This window comes from Bufo bufo, chromosome 1 (genome assembly GCF_905171765.1).
Source record: "Bufo bufo chromosome 1, aBufBuf1.1, whole genome shotgun sequence".
Taxonomy (NCBI): Eukaryota; Metazoa; Chordata; class Amphibia; order Anura; family Bufonidae; genus Bufo; species Bufo bufo.
Window position 1 is genome coordinate 548,584,167 of NC_053389.1, and position 21,297 is coordinate 548,605,463.

Here is a 21,297-nt window from a genome sequence, read left to right on the forward strand (position 1 = left end):
TTGTCTCATCTGATCTCATCGCTAGGATATGCCCCCATTGTCTGATAAGTGTGGCTCCCACTGCAGGGACCTGCACCTATATTGAGAATGGAGCCCACAAAGTGGTGGCTGGAGGACTCTGGTCTGGCCACCACCAATCGCTTTCCCTATAGAAGTGAATGGAAGCGCACTGCGCATGACCGGCCACTGCTCCCTTTCACTTCTATGGGCCCTATGGCCCCCATCTAAATTAATGGAGGGCAGCTGCGTATGTGCAGTGCACCCTCCACCACTTTCAGGGCTCCGTTCTCGATATCCCACCGCTGGGAACGGCACCTATCAGACAATGGGGGGCATATACTAATGATATGCTGCCATTGTCTCAGATGTGACAACCCCTTTAAAATAAATGAATGCTGATGGACTAAAAAAGAACTGACAACTTACGCAACTATTCTATAATCATGCCAGTGCACTGTGCAGCCTGCCTGCGGGATTTGCTTGCACATTACCACTAGTTGCCAGGCTGTACCTGTTCTTGGTATCATTTTAAGTAGCAAATATGGGTGGGTCGTGGCAAATATAGGCAATCTATATGCGCATCCTGCAGGCGCCATTAGACTGGGTTCGCACATTGTAAAAATGATGCTATTGAACCAGCCTAATATTCTGATGATTTTGCTTTGTGTGGATTTCACTGCTTGTATTGCAATTACTGAAATCTGTGATGGCAATCAGCTGCATTTGCATATCATTAGCATGCCTATTGCTTGCAATGGAAATTCTGCAACAAATAGGCAGTGTAAAAAAGAAGTTTTCCTTGTGTTTTTTACTGATGACCCATCCTCTGTATAGGTCATCAGTATCTGATCAGTGGGGGTCAGCTGTTTGAGACAGCATCGGCGCTGGAAGTAGTGCCGCGGCCTTCTCTTTGCTTACCAAGCACAGTGTCGTAAATTGTGTAGTGTCTGTGCTCGGTATCGCTACTGAGAGCACCACTGCCTTCTCAAACAGCTGACTGACAAGGGTTCCGGGCGGTGGACCCCCACCTATCCAGATAGGTCATCAGTAAATAGAAAACCCTTGAAATACCCCCTTTAGGAAAGTTGCATTGCAGTCAGGTCATCCTTTTTGACCTGTTAGTTTTGTGGCTGTGTTTTGACATTGATTGGTTACTATTCTACTCAGAAGGGTAGAGTTAATAGGAAATTCAAAAGGAAGTTTTGCACCAGCACAATCAGTCCCATAAATTACACCATAGTCCGTCCGTAAAGGTCAGTTCACACCTTTTGCCAGAGAATCCCTCAAAAATCCAAAGGCCCTCAGCATATCTTCCAAATAATTCAGACACAAAATGTACAAAACGATCAATGTTTCAATTTCTGCAGCAGCCTCTTTCAAGCTTGAGAAAGGCTTCAACAGAAGCTGAAATGCTGCTGGTTTTTGTACATTTGTATGCCTAAATAAAAGATTTTTTGGAAGATATGACATCTCTTAGCTTTTTGATGGATTATGAAGTAAGGAATTTGATGTCATTGTTATTAAAATCCGCCTAATATAACTGGGACCACTATAAAGTTGTCCTAGACTTGCTTATTTCCCTTGTGAATATAATGCGCTGTTTTTTTAAAATTTGTTTTTAATTAATTTTTACTTATTATGTTTCTTTATTCCATTTTCAAGCTGAAACCATATTTTTAAACAAAGACTTGGACGATGGAGAAGATAGAGATGACAATAGAGGACATCTTTTTTGGTTTGAAGCTTCATTTAAAGCTTTAAAACTTCATAAGAAGAATACTGAAGTCCAGGTTTAACAAATTGATGCTTAAACTGTTTTACCTAATTATAAGAATTAAAAAGATTTTCACATGTCATGGCTTTAAATACACTATTCAGTTTTGTAGAGGGAAACCGTATGTTTTCAGTTACCTCATCATTTAAATGGGTTGTCTCCAGAACAGATACTGATGTCACTGCACCATCAATGTCTCATTAGGGGTGTCTGAATTGCACATTTTTATAAATTTTTTCATTGAATTCACTGTGCAGGAAAAATATTGTAGTTAAGACATTTTCGTATGCAGCAATACCAATTATATTTATTTTTTTAATTAATAAATTTTTAAATTTAGAATTGGGAAAGAGAATTGTTTGAATTTTCCGTGTTTTCTTTTTGTTATTTTTTTTTAAACTTTTTTTTTTGGTGTACCTTTTAGCCGCCCCCCCCCCCCTAGAGTTGTACATGCGATCTTCTGATTGCTTGTACCATAGACTGCAATAGGATTCTATTTTAGTCTATGGGATTTTTACAGGCTGCCTGTCAAGCTGTGCCTCTGGCATGGCTTTGCAGGCAACTCACTATGACAGCCCTGGGAGCCTTCACAAAGCAATTTCGCCGCAAGGGCTCGGGCGGCGGGAGTCCCATCACTCTGTCTAACCGCTCAGATGGCATAGCGTCCAGGTCTGAGGTGTTAAATGACTAGGATTGGTGTCATCTCAGACCACTTATAAGAATATCTTGACATATGATGGTAGATTGATAAATACTGTACCAATGAGAGTACATGCAATTGTATATAGAGAAAAACATTTAAAATATTTAGAAAGAATATTAGATTTTTTACTTTTGAATTATTTTCATTACTAGGAAGCTGCCTGCTGGGCCCTAAATAATCTTCTTTTGTACCATCCTGAGCTTCATGATATAATTGGAGATGAACAGAATAAGTAAGTAACAATCATTATTGCTTATGTCGAAAAAAAAATGGTCTGATCCTTGGCATTTAACAGTACAAATCTCATGTTAGGTACCCTGTTCACAGAGAAGTGATGCTGTCCATGCTGATGCATTCTTCTTCCAAGGAGGTTTTCCAAGCAACCACAACTGCGTTAGCCACACTATCTGGACACAATGGTAATTGTGGTTTGAATTTATTTTCTTTGTGTTATGCCAATCACAACTTGTGGCAGCAATGATACTGGGAGAAATGTCAGACACTTATTGTGTCCTGTAGACCAGCCACCCCACACTCTCCCTTCTACTACCCTTACAGAAGACCTGTTTATTTTAGTAAAGGCTCATTTACTCCTGCCAGTTGTTATCATGATTTGCTTGTTTTCAAGCAATATGGCCAGTGTGAAGTACAATGATAAAATGATCAACCACTTCATTGGTGATACCATCCATCATAGTGAGAGCCACTCACCCCTCTGGCCTATAGTTGTGGGTCTGTTTGCATCTGTGATGTGCATTATCCCTTATAGACATACAGACTGTGGTACTAGAATAGTTTTGCACTAGTGTCTGTGATATTTGTTGAACAGTAAATGCAATTGGTTGTACTATAAAAAAAAAATTGTTGCTGCTCTTGTGTAAACGTGATTAGTACGTATTTTTGTTGGCTTGTATATCCATAGAGGAAAAGTGCATGTTTAAACCTTTACTTGAGTTAGGCTACTTTCACATTATCGTTTTCAATTCCGTTATTGAGATCCATCATAGGGTCTCAATAGCGGAAGAAAACGCTTCAGTTTTGTCCCCATTCATTGTCAATGGGGACAAAACTGAACTGAACGAACCGGAATGCACCAAAATGCATTCTGTTCCTTTTGGTTGCACTTCCATCGCGGACAGAATAACACTGCAGGCAGCGTTTTCTGTCCGTGATGTGGTGCGGAGCGAGACAGATCCAACCTGACACACAGTATAAGTCAATGGGGAGGGATCCGTTTTCTCTGACACAATAGAAAATGGATCCGTCCCTCATTGACTTTCAATGGTGTTCATGACGGATCCGTCATGGATATAGAAGACGTAATACAACATGACGGATCCACAAAAAACGATAATGTGAAAACGGATCCGGTATTTTTTTTTTTCACAGATTCAAAGGTCTGCGCATGTGCGGACCGGAAGAACGGACCAGTTAATGCGGCAATTTTAATGCTGCATCCAGCACTAATACATTTCAATGGAAATGAATGCCGACAAGTGTTCAGTATTTTGGGCCGGAGAGAAAAATACAGCATGCTGCAGTACTTTCTCCGGCCAAAAAACATAAGAGGGACTGAACTCATACATACTGAACGGAATGCTCTTTATTCAGAATGCATTGGGATAAAACTGATCAGTTTTTTTTCCGGTATTGAGCCCCTGTGACTCAATAATGGAATAGAAAAACTCTAGTGTGAAAGTACCCTAACTTTAAAACACTTTTACTTATCCACGCCATTCTTAGATTGTTTTCTCATCACAAATTGTACTTCATGACAGTGATAAATTTGAGTCAAAATATTACATTGTTATTTATAAAAAAAATACCAAATGTACCAAAAATGTTGAAAAATTCTCAGTTTTCAAAATTTCAATTTCTCTGCTTTTAAAGCGAACCTTTCACCAGGATTTCACCTAATAAACTAGTACCAGTACCTTATAGATTATGCTCATTCTGTTTAAATGCATTCTTGTCCCGCTTTCCTGGGATGTATATTGATGAAAAAAACGACTTATAAAGTCCTTGTCTCCAGCTCCTGCAGTCACGGTGGAAGTCAAGGGGGTAGCCCTTCCCTCACTCCGGGCTGTACCTCCCCTGCCCTAACCCCTCCTCTAACTAGTGTAACTGACACCCGGCTCAGTCTCCGGGACCGCGCTTGTACTGGCGGCGCATGCGCCGTTGGTCTCAGTAGCAGCGCGATCCCGTCTATCGCGCGGACTGAAGCGCGATCCTGTAAGTGAATTGCGCATGCGCCGTCCGTCCCCGATGCCTCCCTGTCTTCTGTTCTTCAGGCGCGCACCTGAACAGAAGACAGGGAGGCATCGGGGCCGGACGGCGCATGCGCAATTCACTTACAGGATCGCGCTTCAGTCCGCGCGATAGACGGGATCGCGCTGCTACTGAGACCAACGGCGCATGCGCCACCAGTACAGGCGCGGTCCCGGCGACTGAGCCGGGTGTCAGTTACACTAGTTAGAGGAGGGGTTAGGGCAGGGGAGGTACAGCCCGGAGTGAGGGAAGGGCTACCCCCTTGACTTCCACCGTGACTGCAGGAGCTGGAGACAAGGACTTTATAAGTCGTTTTTTTCATCAATATACATCCCAGGAAAGCGGGACAAGAATGCATTTAAACAGAATGAGCATAATCTATAAGGTACTGGTACTAGTTTATTAGGTGAAATCCTGGTGAAAGGTTCGCTTTAAAACAGATAGTGATACCTCCTAAAATAGTTTCTTTACATTTCCCATATGACTACTTCATGTTTGTATCATTTTGTAAATTACATTTTCTTTTTTGGGGACGTTACAAGGCTTAGAAGTTTAGAAGCAAATCTTGAAATTTTTCAGAAAATTTCCAAAACCCACTTTTTAAGCACCAGTTCAGGTCTGAAGTCACTTTGTGAGGCTTACATAATAGAAACCACCCAAAAAAAATCCCCATTGTAGAAACTACACCCCTCAAGGTATTCAAAACTGATTTGACAAACTTTGTTAACCCTTTAGGTGTTCCGCACAAATTAATGGAAAATGTAGATGAACTTTCAGAATTTCACTTTTTTGGCAGATTTTTCATTTTAATCAATTTTTTCCAGTAACAAAGCAAGGGTTAACACCCAAAAAAACTTCAATATTTATAGCCCTGATTCTGTAGTTTACAGAAACACCCCATATGTGGTCGTAAACTGCTGTACGGGCACACGGCAGGGCGCAGATGGAAAGGAACACCATATGGTTTTTGGAGGTCAGATTTCACTGGCATAATTTTAAGTTGCCATGTCACATTTGAAGACCCCCTGATGCACCTCTAGAGTAGAAACTCCAAAAGAATGACCCCATATTGGAAACTACTGGATAAGGTGGCAGTTTTGTTGGTACTATTTTAGGGTACATATGATTTTTAGTTGTTCTATATTACACTTTTTGTGAGGCAAGGTAACAAAAACATAGCTGTTTTGGCACTGTTTTGATTTTTTGTTATTTACAATGTTCATCTGACAGGTTAGATCATGTGGTAATTTTTTAGAGCAGGTTGTTACGGACGCGACAATACCAAATATGACTAATAATTAAAGCATTTTTGAAAAAATTATTTTTTTAGTGTCTCCATATTCTGAAAGACAGTTTTTATTTTTTGGGCGACTGTCGTATGTAGGGGCTCATTTTTTTTAGGTATGAGATGACTGTTTGATTGGTACTGATCGCTTGGTATTACACTTTTTGTGACGTAAGGTGACAAAAAATGGCTTTTTTTACACAGATTTTATTTAAAAAAATTATGGTGTTCATCTGAGGGGTTAGATCATGTGATATTTTTATACAGCAGGTTCTTAAGGATGCGGCAATACCTAATATGTATACTTTTTTTTATTTAACCCCTTAAGGACCCATGACCTACATGTACGTCATTTATTTGCGATACTTAAAGATCTGTGACGTACATGTACTTCATGGGTATCAGGCGGGTGCCAGAGCTGCGCCCACCCGATCCGTGGCAGGCGTCCGGCAGTCACTTATAGCCGGACCCCTGCTGCATGCGCCAGCATCGGTGAAATCACCGATGCCGGCGCATTAACCCTTCATGTGCCACAGTAATCGCTGACCGCGGCACGTGCGATGTAGGGTGGGGATTGGCGCTGCCATCGGGTCCCCGTGCTGCTGTGACGGGGACCCGATGGCATGGCTCTATAAAAATATCACATGACCTAACCCCTCAGGTGAATACCTTACAAAAAAAATGCTCTATAATAATACCACATGATCTAACCTGTCAGATGAATGTTGTTAATCGAAAAAAATTAAAACTGTGCCTTTTCTTGTTACCTTGCCTCACAAAAAGTGTAATCTAGAGCAACCAAAAATCATATGTACCCTAAAATAGTACCAACAAAACTGCCACCTTATCCGGTAGCTTGCAAAATGGGGTCACTTTTTTGGGGGCTTCAAATGGGACATGGTGTCAAAAACCCAGTCCAGCATAATCTGCCTTCCAAAAACCGTATGGCGTTCCTTTCCTTCTGCGCAATGCCGTGTGCCCATACAGCAGTTTACGACCACATATGGGGTGTTTCTGTAAACTACAGAATCAGGGCCATAAATATTGATTCAAATGGAAAATCTGCCAAAAAAGTGAAATTTTTAAATGTTATCTCTATTTTCCATGAATTCTTGTGGAAATCCTAAAGGGTTAACAAAATTTGTAAAATCTGTTTTGAATACCTTGAGGGGTTCAGTTTGTAAAATGGGGTCATTTTTGGGTGGTTTCTGTGGCGAAACCAACCTCGCCACTGGGTTTTGGAGGGGCCTGGCTACTAGCCTCTTGCCCCAGGATTATGGGCACTCTCATCAGCCAGGCCTCATTTGTTCACAAAGGACTTGGACTAACTTGAACTCTCACCCCCACGAATTAGACCAGGGTTCAAGTTAGTCCATTACGTTTGGTAATTGTATTTTGTGGATTGCGTCTCAGACAATGCTCATTGTGTTAGTTAATTGCGTCTCAGACAATGCTCATTGTATTTAGTTTATTGCGTTACAGACAGAGGGAAGGGGATTTTGTGTACAATTGCTGGGGAGGTTTGAATACTGTAAATGCATGTGATTGGCTGTTTTTACAAAACCCTGTGGGTGGTGGCCTTGTTGGAAGATGTGTATAAAATGCTTGTGTGTTAGAATAAAGTGGTTGCTTTTATACCTTCATGAAGTTTTGGCTCATGTTTGGGGAATGCGATAACTACACTCTTGGGGATTGCTATATCCCAATACTCCCCTGAGTATAAGCTCTTGTAAGAGCTTGTTCATGGTTCCTGCTCTCTGGATGTAGGAGAGGTTCACCCACTGGAAGCTGAAGCCCAGTCTTGGGTCCAGCGTGGGTGGAGGACGGTGAGACCCCAACCAAGCTGCGGCGGTTCGTGGGGTCTGCAGTGCGTACGGTGTCAAGTGGAGTGCTTGGAGTCCTCTGGAAGCACTAGGAGCATATATCGACGGAGGTACCCGGTCGGGGTGCTAGGCGGTCCTGAAAAAGTTGGTTTTTTAGAGTTTTTTTTTAAAGATTTCAAGATTTGCTTTTAAACGTCTAAGGCCCCTTTCACACGGGCGAGTATTCCGCGCTCCTGCGATGCGTGAGGTGAACGCATTGCACCTGCACTGAATACCGACCCATTAATTTCTATGGGGCTGTTCACATGAGCGGTGATCACGCATCACTTGTGCTCTATATTCTGCTTTTTTCACGCAACGCAGGCCCCATAGAAGTGAATGGGGTTGCGTGAAAATCGCAAGCATTCGCAAGCAAGTGCGGATGCCATGCGATTTTCATGCATGGTTGCTAGGTGACAGTCTATTCACTGTATTATTTTCCCTTATAACATGGTTATAAGGGAAAATAATAGCATTCTGAATACAGAATGCTTAGTAGGTGATCAATTGAGGGTTAAAAAAAAATAAAAAAATTAACTCACCTTCTCCTCTTGTTCGCGTAGTTCCCGGTCTCTTCTTTACTTCTTAAAAGATGAACTATCGGCTAGGACCTGTGGTGACGTCAGATCACATGCTCCAATCACATGGTCCATCACCACTGTGATGGACCATGTGATTGGAGCATGTGATCTGACGTCACCAAAGGTCCTTTAGCCCACAGCTCATCATTAAAAAAGTAAAGAAAAGACGAACAAGAGGAGAAGGTGAGTTAATTTTTTTATTTTTTTTTTAACCCTCAATTGATCACCTACTAAGCATTCTGTATTCAGAATGCTATTATTTTCCCTTATAACCATGTTATAAGGGAAAATAATACAATCTACAGAACACCGATCCCAAGCCCGAACTTCTGTGAAGAAGTTCGGGTTTGGGTACCAAACATGCGTGATTTTTCTCACGCGAGTGCAAAACGCATTACAATGTTTTGCACTCGCGCGGAAAAATCGCAGGTGTTCCCGCAACGCACCCGAACATTTTCCCGCAACGCCCGTGTGAAAGAGGCCTAAGGCTTCTAACGTCCCCAAAAAATAAAATGGCATTTACAAAATGATCCAAACATGAAGTAGACGTATGGTGAATGTAAAGTAATAACTCTTTTTGGAGGTATTACTATCGATTATAAAAGTAGAGAAATTGAAATTTGGAAATTTGGATTTTTTTTTATAAATAAAAATTATTATTTTTTTTACTAAATTTTACCACTGTCCTGAAGTACAATATGTGATGAGAAAACAATCTCAGAATGGCCTGGATAAGTAAAAGCATTTTAAAGTTATCACCACATAAATGGCCTGGTCCTTAAGGTGAAAAATGGCAGGGTCCTGAAGGGGTTAAGTTTTACACAATGACAGCATTTTTGAAACAAACTAAATCATGTTTTAGTGTCTCCATATTCTGAGAGCCATAGTTTGTTTATTTTTTGGGCGATTTTTGTAGGGTCTAGATTTTTGCGGGATGAGATGACTGTTTGATTAGTATTATTTTGGGGTGCGTATAACTTTTTGATCGCTTGGTATTACACTTTTTGTGATGTAAGGTGACAAAAAAATGGCTTTTTTGACACCGTTTTTAATTCTATTTTTTACGGTGTTCATCTGAGGGGTTGGGGTTTGTTACGGACACGGCGATACCTAATATGCCTACTTTTTTTAATTTTTTTTTACATTTAAAGGGAACCTGTCACCTGGATTTAGTGCATAGAGCTGGGGACATGGGCTGCTAGATGGCCACTAGCTCATCTGCAATACCCAGTCCCCACAGCTCTCTGCGCTTTTATTGTGTTAAAAAACTGTTTTGATCCATATGCAAATGACCTGATATGAGTCCTGTATCCGGAGATGAGTCAAGCGGAAAGGAGCCCAGCACCGCCCCGCGTCCTCCGAATCTCCTCCTTGCTGGCTGACGTCACAGAGCTGGAGCGCCGAAATCTCGCAATGCGCGAGCTAGCGCATGCGTAGTTCGTTCCCTGTGCTGATGCCAGTACAGGGAATGAACATGATGCCGACACTGAGCATGTGGCCATCTAGCAGCCCATGTCCCCAGCTCTATGCACTAAATCCTGGTGACAGGTTCTCTTTAACACTTTGAAACAAAAAAAATCATGTTTTAGTGTCTCCATAGTCCGAGAGCCATAGTTTTTTTTATTTTTTGGGTGATTGTCTTAGGTAGGGGCTTTTTTTTTGCGGTATGAGGTGACGGTTAGATTGATATTATTTTAGGGGGCATACGCTATTTTGATCGCTTGGTGTTGCACTTTTTTAAGGTGACAAAAAAATGGTTTTATAGCACAATTTTTTATTAATTTTTTTGACAGTGTTCACCTAAGGGGTTAGGTCATGCAATATTTTCATAGAGCCCGTCGATACGGACGCAACGATACCGAATATGTCTACTTTTCTTATTTTTTTCCCTATTTTTTACAAAATTGTTTTACTTTATTTTGGGAAAAGGACGCTTTTTTTTTTTTTTTTTTTACTTGAAACTTATATTTTTTGGTTGTAAAACTTATTTTTTTGTCCCACTCTGGGACTTCAATATTTGGGGGTCTGATCCCCTTTACAATGCATGACAATAAAAAGTATTGTCATGCATTGGCTGTAAGTGTATTACACACTGTAATACACATCAGCCAGCTTGCCTGTGAGATCCAGGGGGTTCGATCTCACAGGCTGTCATGGAAGGCAGCCACGATGCCTAAGGAATGCATCGGGCTGCCTTCCCTGCCATCGAGTCCCCGTCACAGCAGCGCGGGTACCTGATGGCAGCTCCCTCCCCATACATCGCACGTGCTGCGGACCATGGCGCATCTATGGTTAATGCGCCGGCATCGGTGAAAACACCTATGCCGGCGCATACAGCAGGGGTCCGGCTATCAGTGACTGCCGGACCCCTGCCGCTGATCGGACAGCCACAGTTCCTGCACTCGCCTGCAAATTTATTCATATAGACCCAGAATTCCATTAATTATTTTCACCCTAAAGGTACTAGCACCTTTTACCACTACTGCATCCCACAAACATTACATGGATTCTCCACTGCTACACTTAAAGGGGTTTTCCGGGTTCAGAGCTGAACCCGGACATACCTGTATTTTCACCCAGGCAGCCCCACTAATCTGAGTATCGGAGCATTTCATGCTCTGATGCTCTCAGGTGGATAACTGACACCCAGCTATGTCACTGGCTCTGATGGGCTGGCTTTATTGCTGCCCTAGCCGTTTTACAGGCTAGGGCAGCACTAAAGCCCACCCATCAGTGCCGGTGATGTCACCGGGCTCACTGCTGGGCGGAGCTTACTCCACGGTACATCACCGGATCTCCATAAAATGCCTTTGCCCTGTGCGATCCAGTGCTCTGTGAAATGATAAATGAGACGGGCCTACTGGCCCATCCCCGTCCATTCCACACACCCTTTTTAGACCTGCTGTGAGTGGGGAAAAGTCAGATTGCGGCACAAATAACCTTAAGGTATATCACTTGGTAAATGTCCCCCAAAAACCGCTCACGTACATTTCACTTTTTCATTTTTTTTTATTGGTGTTTTCACCTCTCCAATTCCCTTTTACATTTATGACTATAAAAAAAAAACTTTAGGGCCTATGCTATTTGTTTTAATCTTCCTAACATAGCTATGAGTGAGCATAGCGTTCAAATTATTGACTTTTTTAAAAATAACACATGGCCAATCTGTTACTAATTTTAATTTTCCTATATCCAGATCAATTTTTATTTAATATCAGTGTTTTTCCATTGTTTTCTTTTAATTACACAGCACCTACAGAATATTGAGTAAGGCTACTTTCACACTAGCGTTCGGGGCTCCGTTTGTGAGTTCCGTTTGAAGGCTCTCACAAGCGGCCCCGAACGGATCCGTCCAGCCCCAATGCATTCTGAGTGGATGCGGATCCGCTCAGAATGCATCAGTCTGGCACAGTTTGTCCTCCGCTCAGCAGGCGGACCCCTGAACGCAGCTTGCAGCGTTCGGGTGTCCGCCTAGCCATGCGGAGGCAAACGGATTCGTCCAGACTTACAATGTAAGTCAATGGGGATGGATCCGTTTGAAGTTGACACCATATGGCTCAATTTTCAAACGGATCCGTCCCCCATTGACTTTCAATGTAAAGTCAAAACGGATCCGTTTGCATTATCATGTTCATGGTAATGCAAACGGATCCGTTCTGAACGGATCTAAGCGTTTGCATTATAGGTGCGGATCCGTCTGTGCAGATACTAGACGGATCCGCACCTAACGCAGGTGTGAAAGTAGCCTTACAAAAACAGGAGTGTGAAAAGCGTTGTCACGCATTCCACCCTCTCTAGGTTTTTTTATATTGTTTATTCTACCTTCTGCCTATTTTGGACCACATTGTAGGCTGCTTCTATTTTCTTTGGTTCATAACTCCTTTGCAAAAATCCATTCTGAGTATAGATTTCAAAATTAAATGCCATTTAAAATAAAATAAACAGGAAAACATTTAGTATAATGGATGGTAGGAATTTCTGTTTGTTATCTCATATTAAATTTTAAAAAAACGACATGTAGTTTGATTCTGGCCGCCTCTCGGCATGTTTGCCACGCTGCCGCCGGAACTCGTGGTAGTCTGGGGGCACGCGTGCACTAGCGGCAGCACGGTTCCAGCAGGCTGTTCACCCGCCGCAACAGCCTCCCAGAGAAGGCTGCGCTAGTGTGAAAGTAGCCTTATCCTGCTGAAAAATGACTCCCAGGTGCCAATCTGGGTGGACTTTGCTGTCCCAAGTGCCCACCTGAGTGGGCTTTGTTGTCCCAAGTGCCCATCTGGGTGGGGTTTGCTGGTGCAAGTGCCCAAAGTAAAGCAAAGCCTGTCTAGCTGGGCACTTGGGAGACATTTTTCAAAAGAATACAAGTGCTTTTCCTGGACATCGAATAAAGATACAAAGTACAGACAGATATTTCTGTAATGTGTTTGCAATCTTCTGTGGGGCAATGCTGTTAAATTGGTGAAAATGTTGTGACCGACTCCCTTTAAATAGTTTATTTAAAGTGGAGATACACTGAAGACATTCTCCAAAATTCTCCATACTGTTAAAGGGACACTAACCCTAAAAAAAAACAAGATAAAAAACATGACCTGCTAAATTCTACCTATAACTCTTTATGCATTGCTATCTGCAAACTGCTACAGAAGACTGTTTTAGCAGGAATAGGGAGTGGAATTTATCTTGGTAAAATTAGTATTCTACAGTTTATTACGGTTCCACATGGTTTTAGCTCAGCTTGCCCATGAACCTGAAAGGCAAATCTGCCTTGCTATGGCACTATTAAGGAGTAGGGATTTATCTTGGTAGATTAAATATTCTGCAATCTATAACATTTCAACATTGTAGTAACCCAGCTTTCCCATGACCCTGAAAGGTAAATCTGCCTTGCTATGGCAATATTTAGGAGTAGGGATTTATCTCGGTAGATTAAATATTCTGCAATCTACAGTATAACAGTTCAACATTGTAGTAACCCAGCTTTCCCAATACCCTGAAAGGTAAATATGCCTTGCTATGGCACTATTTAGGACTAGGGAGTGGGATTTATCTTGATAGATTTAGTATTCCATTGTTTATTAAAGTTCCGCATGGTTTTAGCACAGCTTTCCCATGAACCTGAAAGGCAAATCTGCCTAGATATAGATCACTGTTTGGGAGTGAGGAGACGGATTTATTTAGGTAGACTTAGAATCTAGCCGTTCCTATTACAGGTCCATATAATTTGTTAGCCTGAATGACAAATATGTCTAGCCATGCTGCAGTATGGAGGATTTGTCATTGGAATTCCTACTTAGCTTTTGTAGGTTCCTGGCTGTACAGAGTATTCTACCATACTGGGGATTTACCCATTCATAAATAGGCTGATCTAAAAGGAGGTGACATGTCTGCATCCTGAGAGAAGAATGTACTGCTTTTATTTTTATAAAATTTTTCTGCAGTTGTGTTATCTGATGAAACAAGAACAAATAATAAAGAAGATTATGTTACATTTTTTGACTGTTCTTTTTTGTTGTTTGGAATCTGGTTATAGTGTTTCTTTACAACTGAGCACATACCTTTATTTCCAGTGATTATTAGAAGGATTTTATTGGAAAAAGGTGTTCATATCAACGTACTTGAAATAATGAAAGAACATCTGCATTCTCCAGAAGCAGCAGAAAGTGCCTGCCGAGTCCTTCTTGAACTTTTTAATGAAAGGTATGCATATATTATATACTATTGGATGAATAGCTTGGGAAATCATTGCAAAGAGTCTAATCATTTTTATTTCACATTTACTTGATAATACACTGATGAGAATGCAAACTGTAAAGAATACTTACAAATAATTTGAATTACTTTGAATTTGACTTTACTAAAGGCTGATTTACATAGACCGATATTAGGGGGAGAGTATCAGGAACAAACATTCCTATTAACACTTGTTCCCGATAATCTTCTCGTCTAAAAGTGCCGCAGGTCATCCGATGAACAAGCAAAACAGTTCAGCTGGTGAAACAATATTTATTATAAATGTTTCCCCAAATACCTTTCCTTAGTTATAATGGCTCGTTTTGTCTGGGGGGCAGTCATTAAGAGAAATAAAATGGCCACCGTCCTATAAGTACACACAAAACCTGTCCTAATCACACAGCAGGACAAGTTACTTCAGAAATGTAAGCCAAATTGTCTCAAATGAAGGATAAAAGAAGAACCAGCACCAGACTCCCAAGTTTCTATGACTATCTTCCATTTTTATTCCAAAATTGTGGCGCGTTTCAGAGATCAACCTTTTCTTCATACAGACATGATGTCCAATATCTGTATGAAAAAGGGTTTGATCTCCGAAACATGTCACAGTTTTGGAATATGAATTGAAGATATCTATAGAAATTTGGAATCTGGCACTGGTTCTTCTTTTATCCTTCAGATTGAGACACTTTTGTGCCTCAGACAATTTGCATATCTGACTTCCGGCTTGTGCCTGGCGAGGATTCTCCGCCTGATACCACAGTGACTCCAATCTGCATTACTTGCGTATATAATGGTTGCTAATCACAACCCTGAAAAGGTGAGCACAATACCTGCAGCTGCATTAATGTGATCACAACTAGCTCTACTGTACTAACCTATGTGGGGCTTAGCACTGTATTTTTCTATTTGTTTCAGCATTTCTAATCACTTCAGAACACTGGGCCTAAAGAGCTGCCTCATCCTCCTCCCTCCTCTATTTGACAGAATTATGATCCTGAATACAGCTGATAAGATCTTCAGCTGAATCTCTGTAGGAATGGAGTTCATGAAGAGACATGAAGTACAGAGGACGGACAGGACAGACTGTGGTAATGTGGGGCTGTGGTAATGGAGACTGCATACAAGTGCTGCTGCTCATTATCCACATCCCCACCCTCCTCTCTGCACTTTATGTCTCCCCATGAACTCTATTCCTACAGAGATTCAGCTGAAAATCTTATTAATATGTATTCAGGATCATAATCCCTGACAAGTAGAGCAGAGAGGAGGATGAGGCGGCTCCGTATTCTGAAGTAATTTGTCCTCCTGTGTGATTAGGACAAGTTTTGTGTGTACTAATAGGATGGCGGCCATTCTATTGTCCCTAATAATTGCTCCCTAGACAAAACAATCCATTATAATTAATGAAAGTTATATGGGAATATATTTATAATAAAGTAATATTTTAAGTAATTTTATTTTCTTAATTCCTGGAGAACTCCTTTTAACTAAAAGAGCTTTAAATATTTTTATTAGTCCGGTATTGTAAAAAACAAAAATGCTAATTAAAAAGCGAGTGCTAAAGAGCTTTAAAAAGGACCTTTCACCGCTCCTGACCTGCCTATTTTAATAGCTACATGCATTCCCCACATACTAACAATTCTTGAGCATCTATTCTTATGTCTCTATGTTGTGCTATTCCTTTTATTATTTGCACTAGAAGTTATGAATGAATTGCTATTAACCTTCAGTAAGGGTACAGAGGGGAGGTAACCAGTTGGGGGGGTGTACCTGCACAGTCTGACAATGACAATGGCAGCACTGATTGGATAGAGTCAGTCTGTGCAGGTACACCCCCCAACTTGTTACCTCCCCTCTGTGCCCTTACTGCAGATTGCTAGCAATCCATTCCCATAAAGGAATGGGACAACATAGAGACATAAGAATAGATGTTCCAGAATTATTACATGGGGAATGCATGGAGCTATTAAAGCAGATATGTCAGGAGCGGTGAAAGGTCCTCTTTAACTTATACTACTGTTCAGCTCCAAAGGTATTAACTAAGACTACTGTTCAAACATATTTCTCATAGTCGCAACATAATTTATCACTTCCCCGAGCTTTATATTTTATTAATTCATTATTATAATTTTCATCTCACTTGGAAATCTGTAATTTGTGGAAAGTTCACTGGATCCATATTATGTATAGTTCAGTGAGTGGCATGACCTCACAAGTTGCTCCATTTAGTAATAATCATTCTATTTTATAAACCTAAGCTTTACCCATATTGATATAACACACACAGGTATTTTCAATGTTGAAAAACTCTCCATCATCATCTCCTTCTAACTACCATGTAGTCATTTTTACAATTATTAGCAAATACTTTCTTGCTTTTTTGTTTAGCTCCTTTAATTTGGATGTCCTGACTGTGACAATGACAAGTCTGTTAAATGCCATGAAGAAGCATAAAAAGGTTTCTGGGGTCCAGCTGGAGGCCCTGCGGGTAATGGTGCAGATTATGTGTGATGGTGAGTGATTTTATGTCATTGCTAAGCCTATGTATAAAGAATATGTAGGTATGCAGAGTTCTTAAAGTATTTTATTTTAGATACTACATATGATGTTCTAAATAATCCCATAACTGCAGAAGACAGTTCATTCCTAAATCTTCCACGTAAAGTAATCAGAAACCAGTGCTTACTTGAAGGAACTCATAGGTTCATTTTACAAGCCCTCAACAAGGTATGTGTACTAAAACTCCCTTTACTAACCACTAAATGCTTGCATTATTGATGTAATGTAGTAGATGTAAGGGCTCTGGACATGGCCGTGCACCGCCAGACCCCATTGACTATATTGGAATATGGTAGCAGCTTATCTCCCGGGACAATAAAAGTCAACACGTCTGATCCTTGTCTCCCCCAATACCATCTGTTGGGGAATAGTAAGGAACTACCCATATATGATTGCTGGCCTGTGGATTCAGCTGATAATAGTCTGAAATAGAAAAACGTCCATAAAGGTGCTCATACAATTTAGTCAATAAAAGGATCAAAGGAAGTGAGTAAAACGAACAACTTCTGTATCAGTTTTTGTAGATCAGTAATGTCTAGCACCATATCCCCAGTTGCACAAATAAAGCAGCCTTTTTTTTTTTTTAACGATTTTAGCTGTTTTTATTACCAGTTCCTGCTGATATTGTTAGTCAGCTTCTCACACAACATTGTGATTTGGTTTCTTTGCCTTTAGTTTATTTCTAATCCAGGAATACAAGCCTGTGGTCTGAAAGTAGTGAGCTCCCTGTCTGAATGTTCAGGGTCTTTGGAGTTGCTATCAGAGCAAGGAACTTTTGATACTATCCTGCATAGTATCCAGATGTATCCTGGAAATGAAGGTGATGTATAACATGAATTTTATATATTTAAAAAAAACTTACTGTGGAAATTGGGTTATAATGACTTCACACAGTTATGAATTTCCTCCTAGCTTAAAGACTTTGTACACCTTTCGAGGCAATTTTTTTATGATTGCATTTTCCTTATTTTGGACTAAATATCATTTTTTCAATTGTCCTTTATTAAAAATATTGTTCTGTCACAAAAGGTTAGAGTGGGTTCACATCCCATTTTTTCCCATCCGTTTAACGTATACAAAAAGGATATACGTTAAACGGATGCCTCAGACTGATGCCATACAGTGGCATCTATTCACCATAGAGTTCCATAAAAATAAAGTATACATTTTTTTACCGGACTGTGCGGGATACAAGAACGTGGTGTGCTGCGTTTTTGTATCTTTTTTTTTTTTTTTTGGTAAAGTATACATCAAACAGAGGCATAAAACGTGATGTGAACCCACCCTAAACAGTTTTTCTAGCTGTGTGACTGGTACTTTCACTGTGTGCCGGTCATCTAATAACCTTTATCTCTAAATTACTGAGAGGTCTTAAACACTTATTTAAGCCACATTCTTATCAGTAAGATAATAACTGAGCTTTGATGAGTGTTTATAATGTCAGAGAGCAGAGATAAGGAGCCTGTCAGCTCCCTGTCTGACAGAAAAGAGAGGAAATTAAGATCCTGCTAGCAGAGCATCTCAGCTACCAAATAAAAAAAAGATTTTTATCTCAAAATGAGTACAATGCAATCATAAAAAATTACCTCCAAGGTGTACATAGCCTTTAAATGTAGATATTCTAACAATTGGTCATATTATCTTTAATGTGGAATATCGTCTTCTGTTTACCATTTGTACTTGACTAATATATTGGAAATTGTTTTCTCTTAAACATATTTTTGCTCATTTTTCAGAAATTCAATACTTTGGAATCTCTCTCCTGTCCTTTCTAATAACAAGAAAAAACATTTGCATTGCAATAATGGACCTATTGTCAACTCATTTGGTTTCCACATTACAGCGGTATAAGGATGTTGTCAGGATACAAGAGGAAGTAGGCTACGTTTTATTGGTTGCTGTATAGTTTGTATAACTCAGTATAATTTGGTATAAATCAGTAGCTGCAGCATTTGTGTTTTTTGCATCCTCAGGGATTTCGGGCTGCTCTAACACTGATGAAGCTGTCACACAGTTTTGCAAAGCTGTTAGAACTACAAGATTTTGACACCGTACTTTTTTACCAAATATCTATGTGTTTAGCAAACAAACGGAGCCAGAAGGTAATTCAAGATTTTTTCAGTTTCTCTTGCTTAAAGGTATTTCATTCTGTCAAACACAATTGGTGAGATTCATCAAAACTGGTGTAGAGTAGAACTGGCTGAGTTGCCCATAGCAACCAATCAGATTCCACCTTTCATTTTTCAGACCTCCTTTAGAAAATGAAAGGTGGAATCTGATTGCTTGCTATGGGCAACTCAGACCGTTTTCCGTCATACCAGTTTTGATAAATCTCCCCCAATAAATTTACGTAATACATCGTCGTCAGTCTTTTGAAATGCAATATACAGCAATACACTCCAGACACGTCAGTATAATTTATATGTGACCTGCGTTCCCGCATTTGTCCATGCTTTAGTTTCAGGTATTATGTTATCGCTGTTTTGCTGAAATGACCTTGGATGACAACGTAAAGAACAAATTTCTGGCCAAGGCTTGTGCCGAAAATCACATGATCATTGTGGAAGCTCTGCTATTGCTAGGAGCAGATGTCAATAAGAAACCCAAACATACATCTTTAATTGTCCAGGTACGCAGGAGCTTCCACGCCAGAGCTAGATCATAAAATGTGTATTATCTGCTGTGCATGTTTTCTAGGTGTTTTTTAATTAATCATTTAAGACTAATTGTGGTGATTATAATAGGTCTGTGAGAAGGGAACCAATGCTAAGTTGGTGGAGCTGTTGTTAAATCACGGAGTTCATGAACAGGATTCGCGGAAGGCCCTTGAAATCAGCATTAAGAATGGCAATAATGAGGTCATCAGCTTGCTGTTAAAAAAGCTCGGTTTAGATGTGGCTAATAACAGCATTTGCCTGGGAGGTTTTCATATGGGCAAAATTCAACCTTCGTGGATTCACCCACTGTTCTCAGAGAAACAGAATACACAAAAAAATCCTTCAGTAGATCATGAAGGAAGCAAAGGTACAGTATGTTTCCTCGAGTTTGCTGTAGTCATTTATGTTGCCAGAGCACATGTCTTACATTTACCTCCCTAGGCTGGTTCCATGTGTTACATGCAGATTTCACCTTATGTAAAATCCACTACATCTTTGCCAACAGAATGAGAGTGCTGCAGATCTGAAAGTCTGATGTACTCTTTTTTTTTTATATCAGTTGAGTTTTTTTCAGTACTTTCCAGTAAATGGGGTTTGATCTTATTTCCCGCTTCTGCTGTACTGTAAATTGGTGCACACCACAAACTTGCAGCACCTCTAGCCAGTCTTAAAGAGGACTTTTTCATGCGATTTTATTAAGGGAGATATATACCTGTACCCCCCGCTGATTCTGCCACCCTGCTTGATTTTTTTTTTATAAATGCCTAAGCCCCGCTGGATTTCTCCCACTCAGTATGCTAATAGTGAGCATGGGAGAAATGGGGAGGAGACGCAGTCTTTCTCCGTGAGCGTCTCTTCTCCCCTGGCTGTAGCGCTGTCCAATAGCAGCACAGAGCAGCACAGCTAAGGAGAAAAACCTCCCTGGCTGTGACGCTCTGCGCTGCGATTGTACAGCGCTACAGCCAGGGGGAAGGTGACGCACACGAAGAAAGACTGCGTCTCCTCCCCATTTCTCCGATGCTCACTATTAGCATACTGAGTGGGAGAAATCCAGCGGGGCATAGCAGGCATATTTTAAAAAAATCAAGCAGGGTGTTAGCATCAGCGGGGGGTACAGGTATATATCTCCCTTAATAAAATTGCATGAAAAGTCCTCTTTAAAAGGAAGCTTCACTTAGAGCTTTCTCGGGAGACAGAAAACAAGGAATGCAGACTCTTAGGGTAAATGCACACGATCAGGATTGTGCGGATTTGCGCCCGGAAAATCTGCACCGTAAGTCATGTACATTGTATTCTATGAGAATTTGAAATTCTCATGCACACGTTGCAGATTTTTTCAGCGTGGATTTTGACCTACAGATGTAGCAGAGTTAACACACAAACTCTTAACTCAAATTTCTTAACTCTTCGCGTTATCTTGAAACAAAAGCCATTGAAAAGCAATTGAAGGTGTTTGCTTAACGCATTTAGTTTAGATAACACGTCTCATAAACCATGTGTGTTAACTCTACTACATCTGTACTGTGCAGATTTTAAAATCCGCAGCATGTCAGTTTATTTTATTTTTTCTGTATGGATTTTCTCCATCCACTTCAGTGGGGAGAGAAAAATTCGCACCAAATCCGAATCGAATCCGCACGCAAATCTGCACCAATTGATGCGGATTGACTGCACATATTTCCCTGCGAACACCTGCGGATTTCAGTGCGGATTGTTCGCACACAAATCCTGAACGTGTGCATTTACCCTTAGAGGGAACCTGTCATTCACTTTATGCTGCCCTTAAGGACTGTTTCACACGAGCGGATGCCGTGCGGGACATCCGCTCCGTGAATGACAGCCAAGACCCGATGCAGACTGCAGAAGCACGGAGCATTA

General features: G+C 40.7%; 1 protein-coding gene across 3 annotated transcripts in view; it reads left to right on the forward strand.

Annotated features, from left to right (window-relative positions):
* Positions 1 to 21,297, forward strand: part of LRRK2 (leucine rich repeat kinase 2) — a 142,896-nt gene that overhangs the window by 48,371 nt on the left and 73,228 nt on the right. For all 3 annotated transcript variants that reach the window (XM_040412433.1, XM_040412449.1, XM_040412440.1), the window contains 11 exons: positions 1,663 to 1,790; positions 2,630 to 2,709; positions 2,790 to 2,896; positions 14,038 to 14,167; positions 16,592 to 16,716; positions 16,797 to 16,930; positions 17,438 to 17,582; positions 18,499 to 18,638; positions 18,736 to 18,864; positions 19,221 to 19,391; positions 19,507 to 19,786. In XM_040412433.1, coding sequence (XP_040268367.1) covers positions 1,663 to 1,790; positions 2,630 to 2,709; positions 2,790 to 2,896; positions 14,038 to 14,167; positions 16,592 to 16,716; positions 16,797 to 16,930; positions 17,438 to 17,582; positions 18,499 to 18,638; positions 18,736 to 18,864; positions 19,221 to 19,391; positions 19,507 to 19,786 — 1,569 coding nt within the window. The remainder of the gene's footprint in view (positions 1 to 1,662; positions 1,791 to 2,629; positions 2,710 to 2,789; positions 2,897 to 14,037; positions 14,168 to 16,591; positions 16,717 to 16,796; positions 16,931 to 17,437; positions 17,583 to 18,498; positions 18,639 to 18,735; positions 18,865 to 19,220; positions 19,392 to 19,506; positions 19,787 to 21,297) is intronic.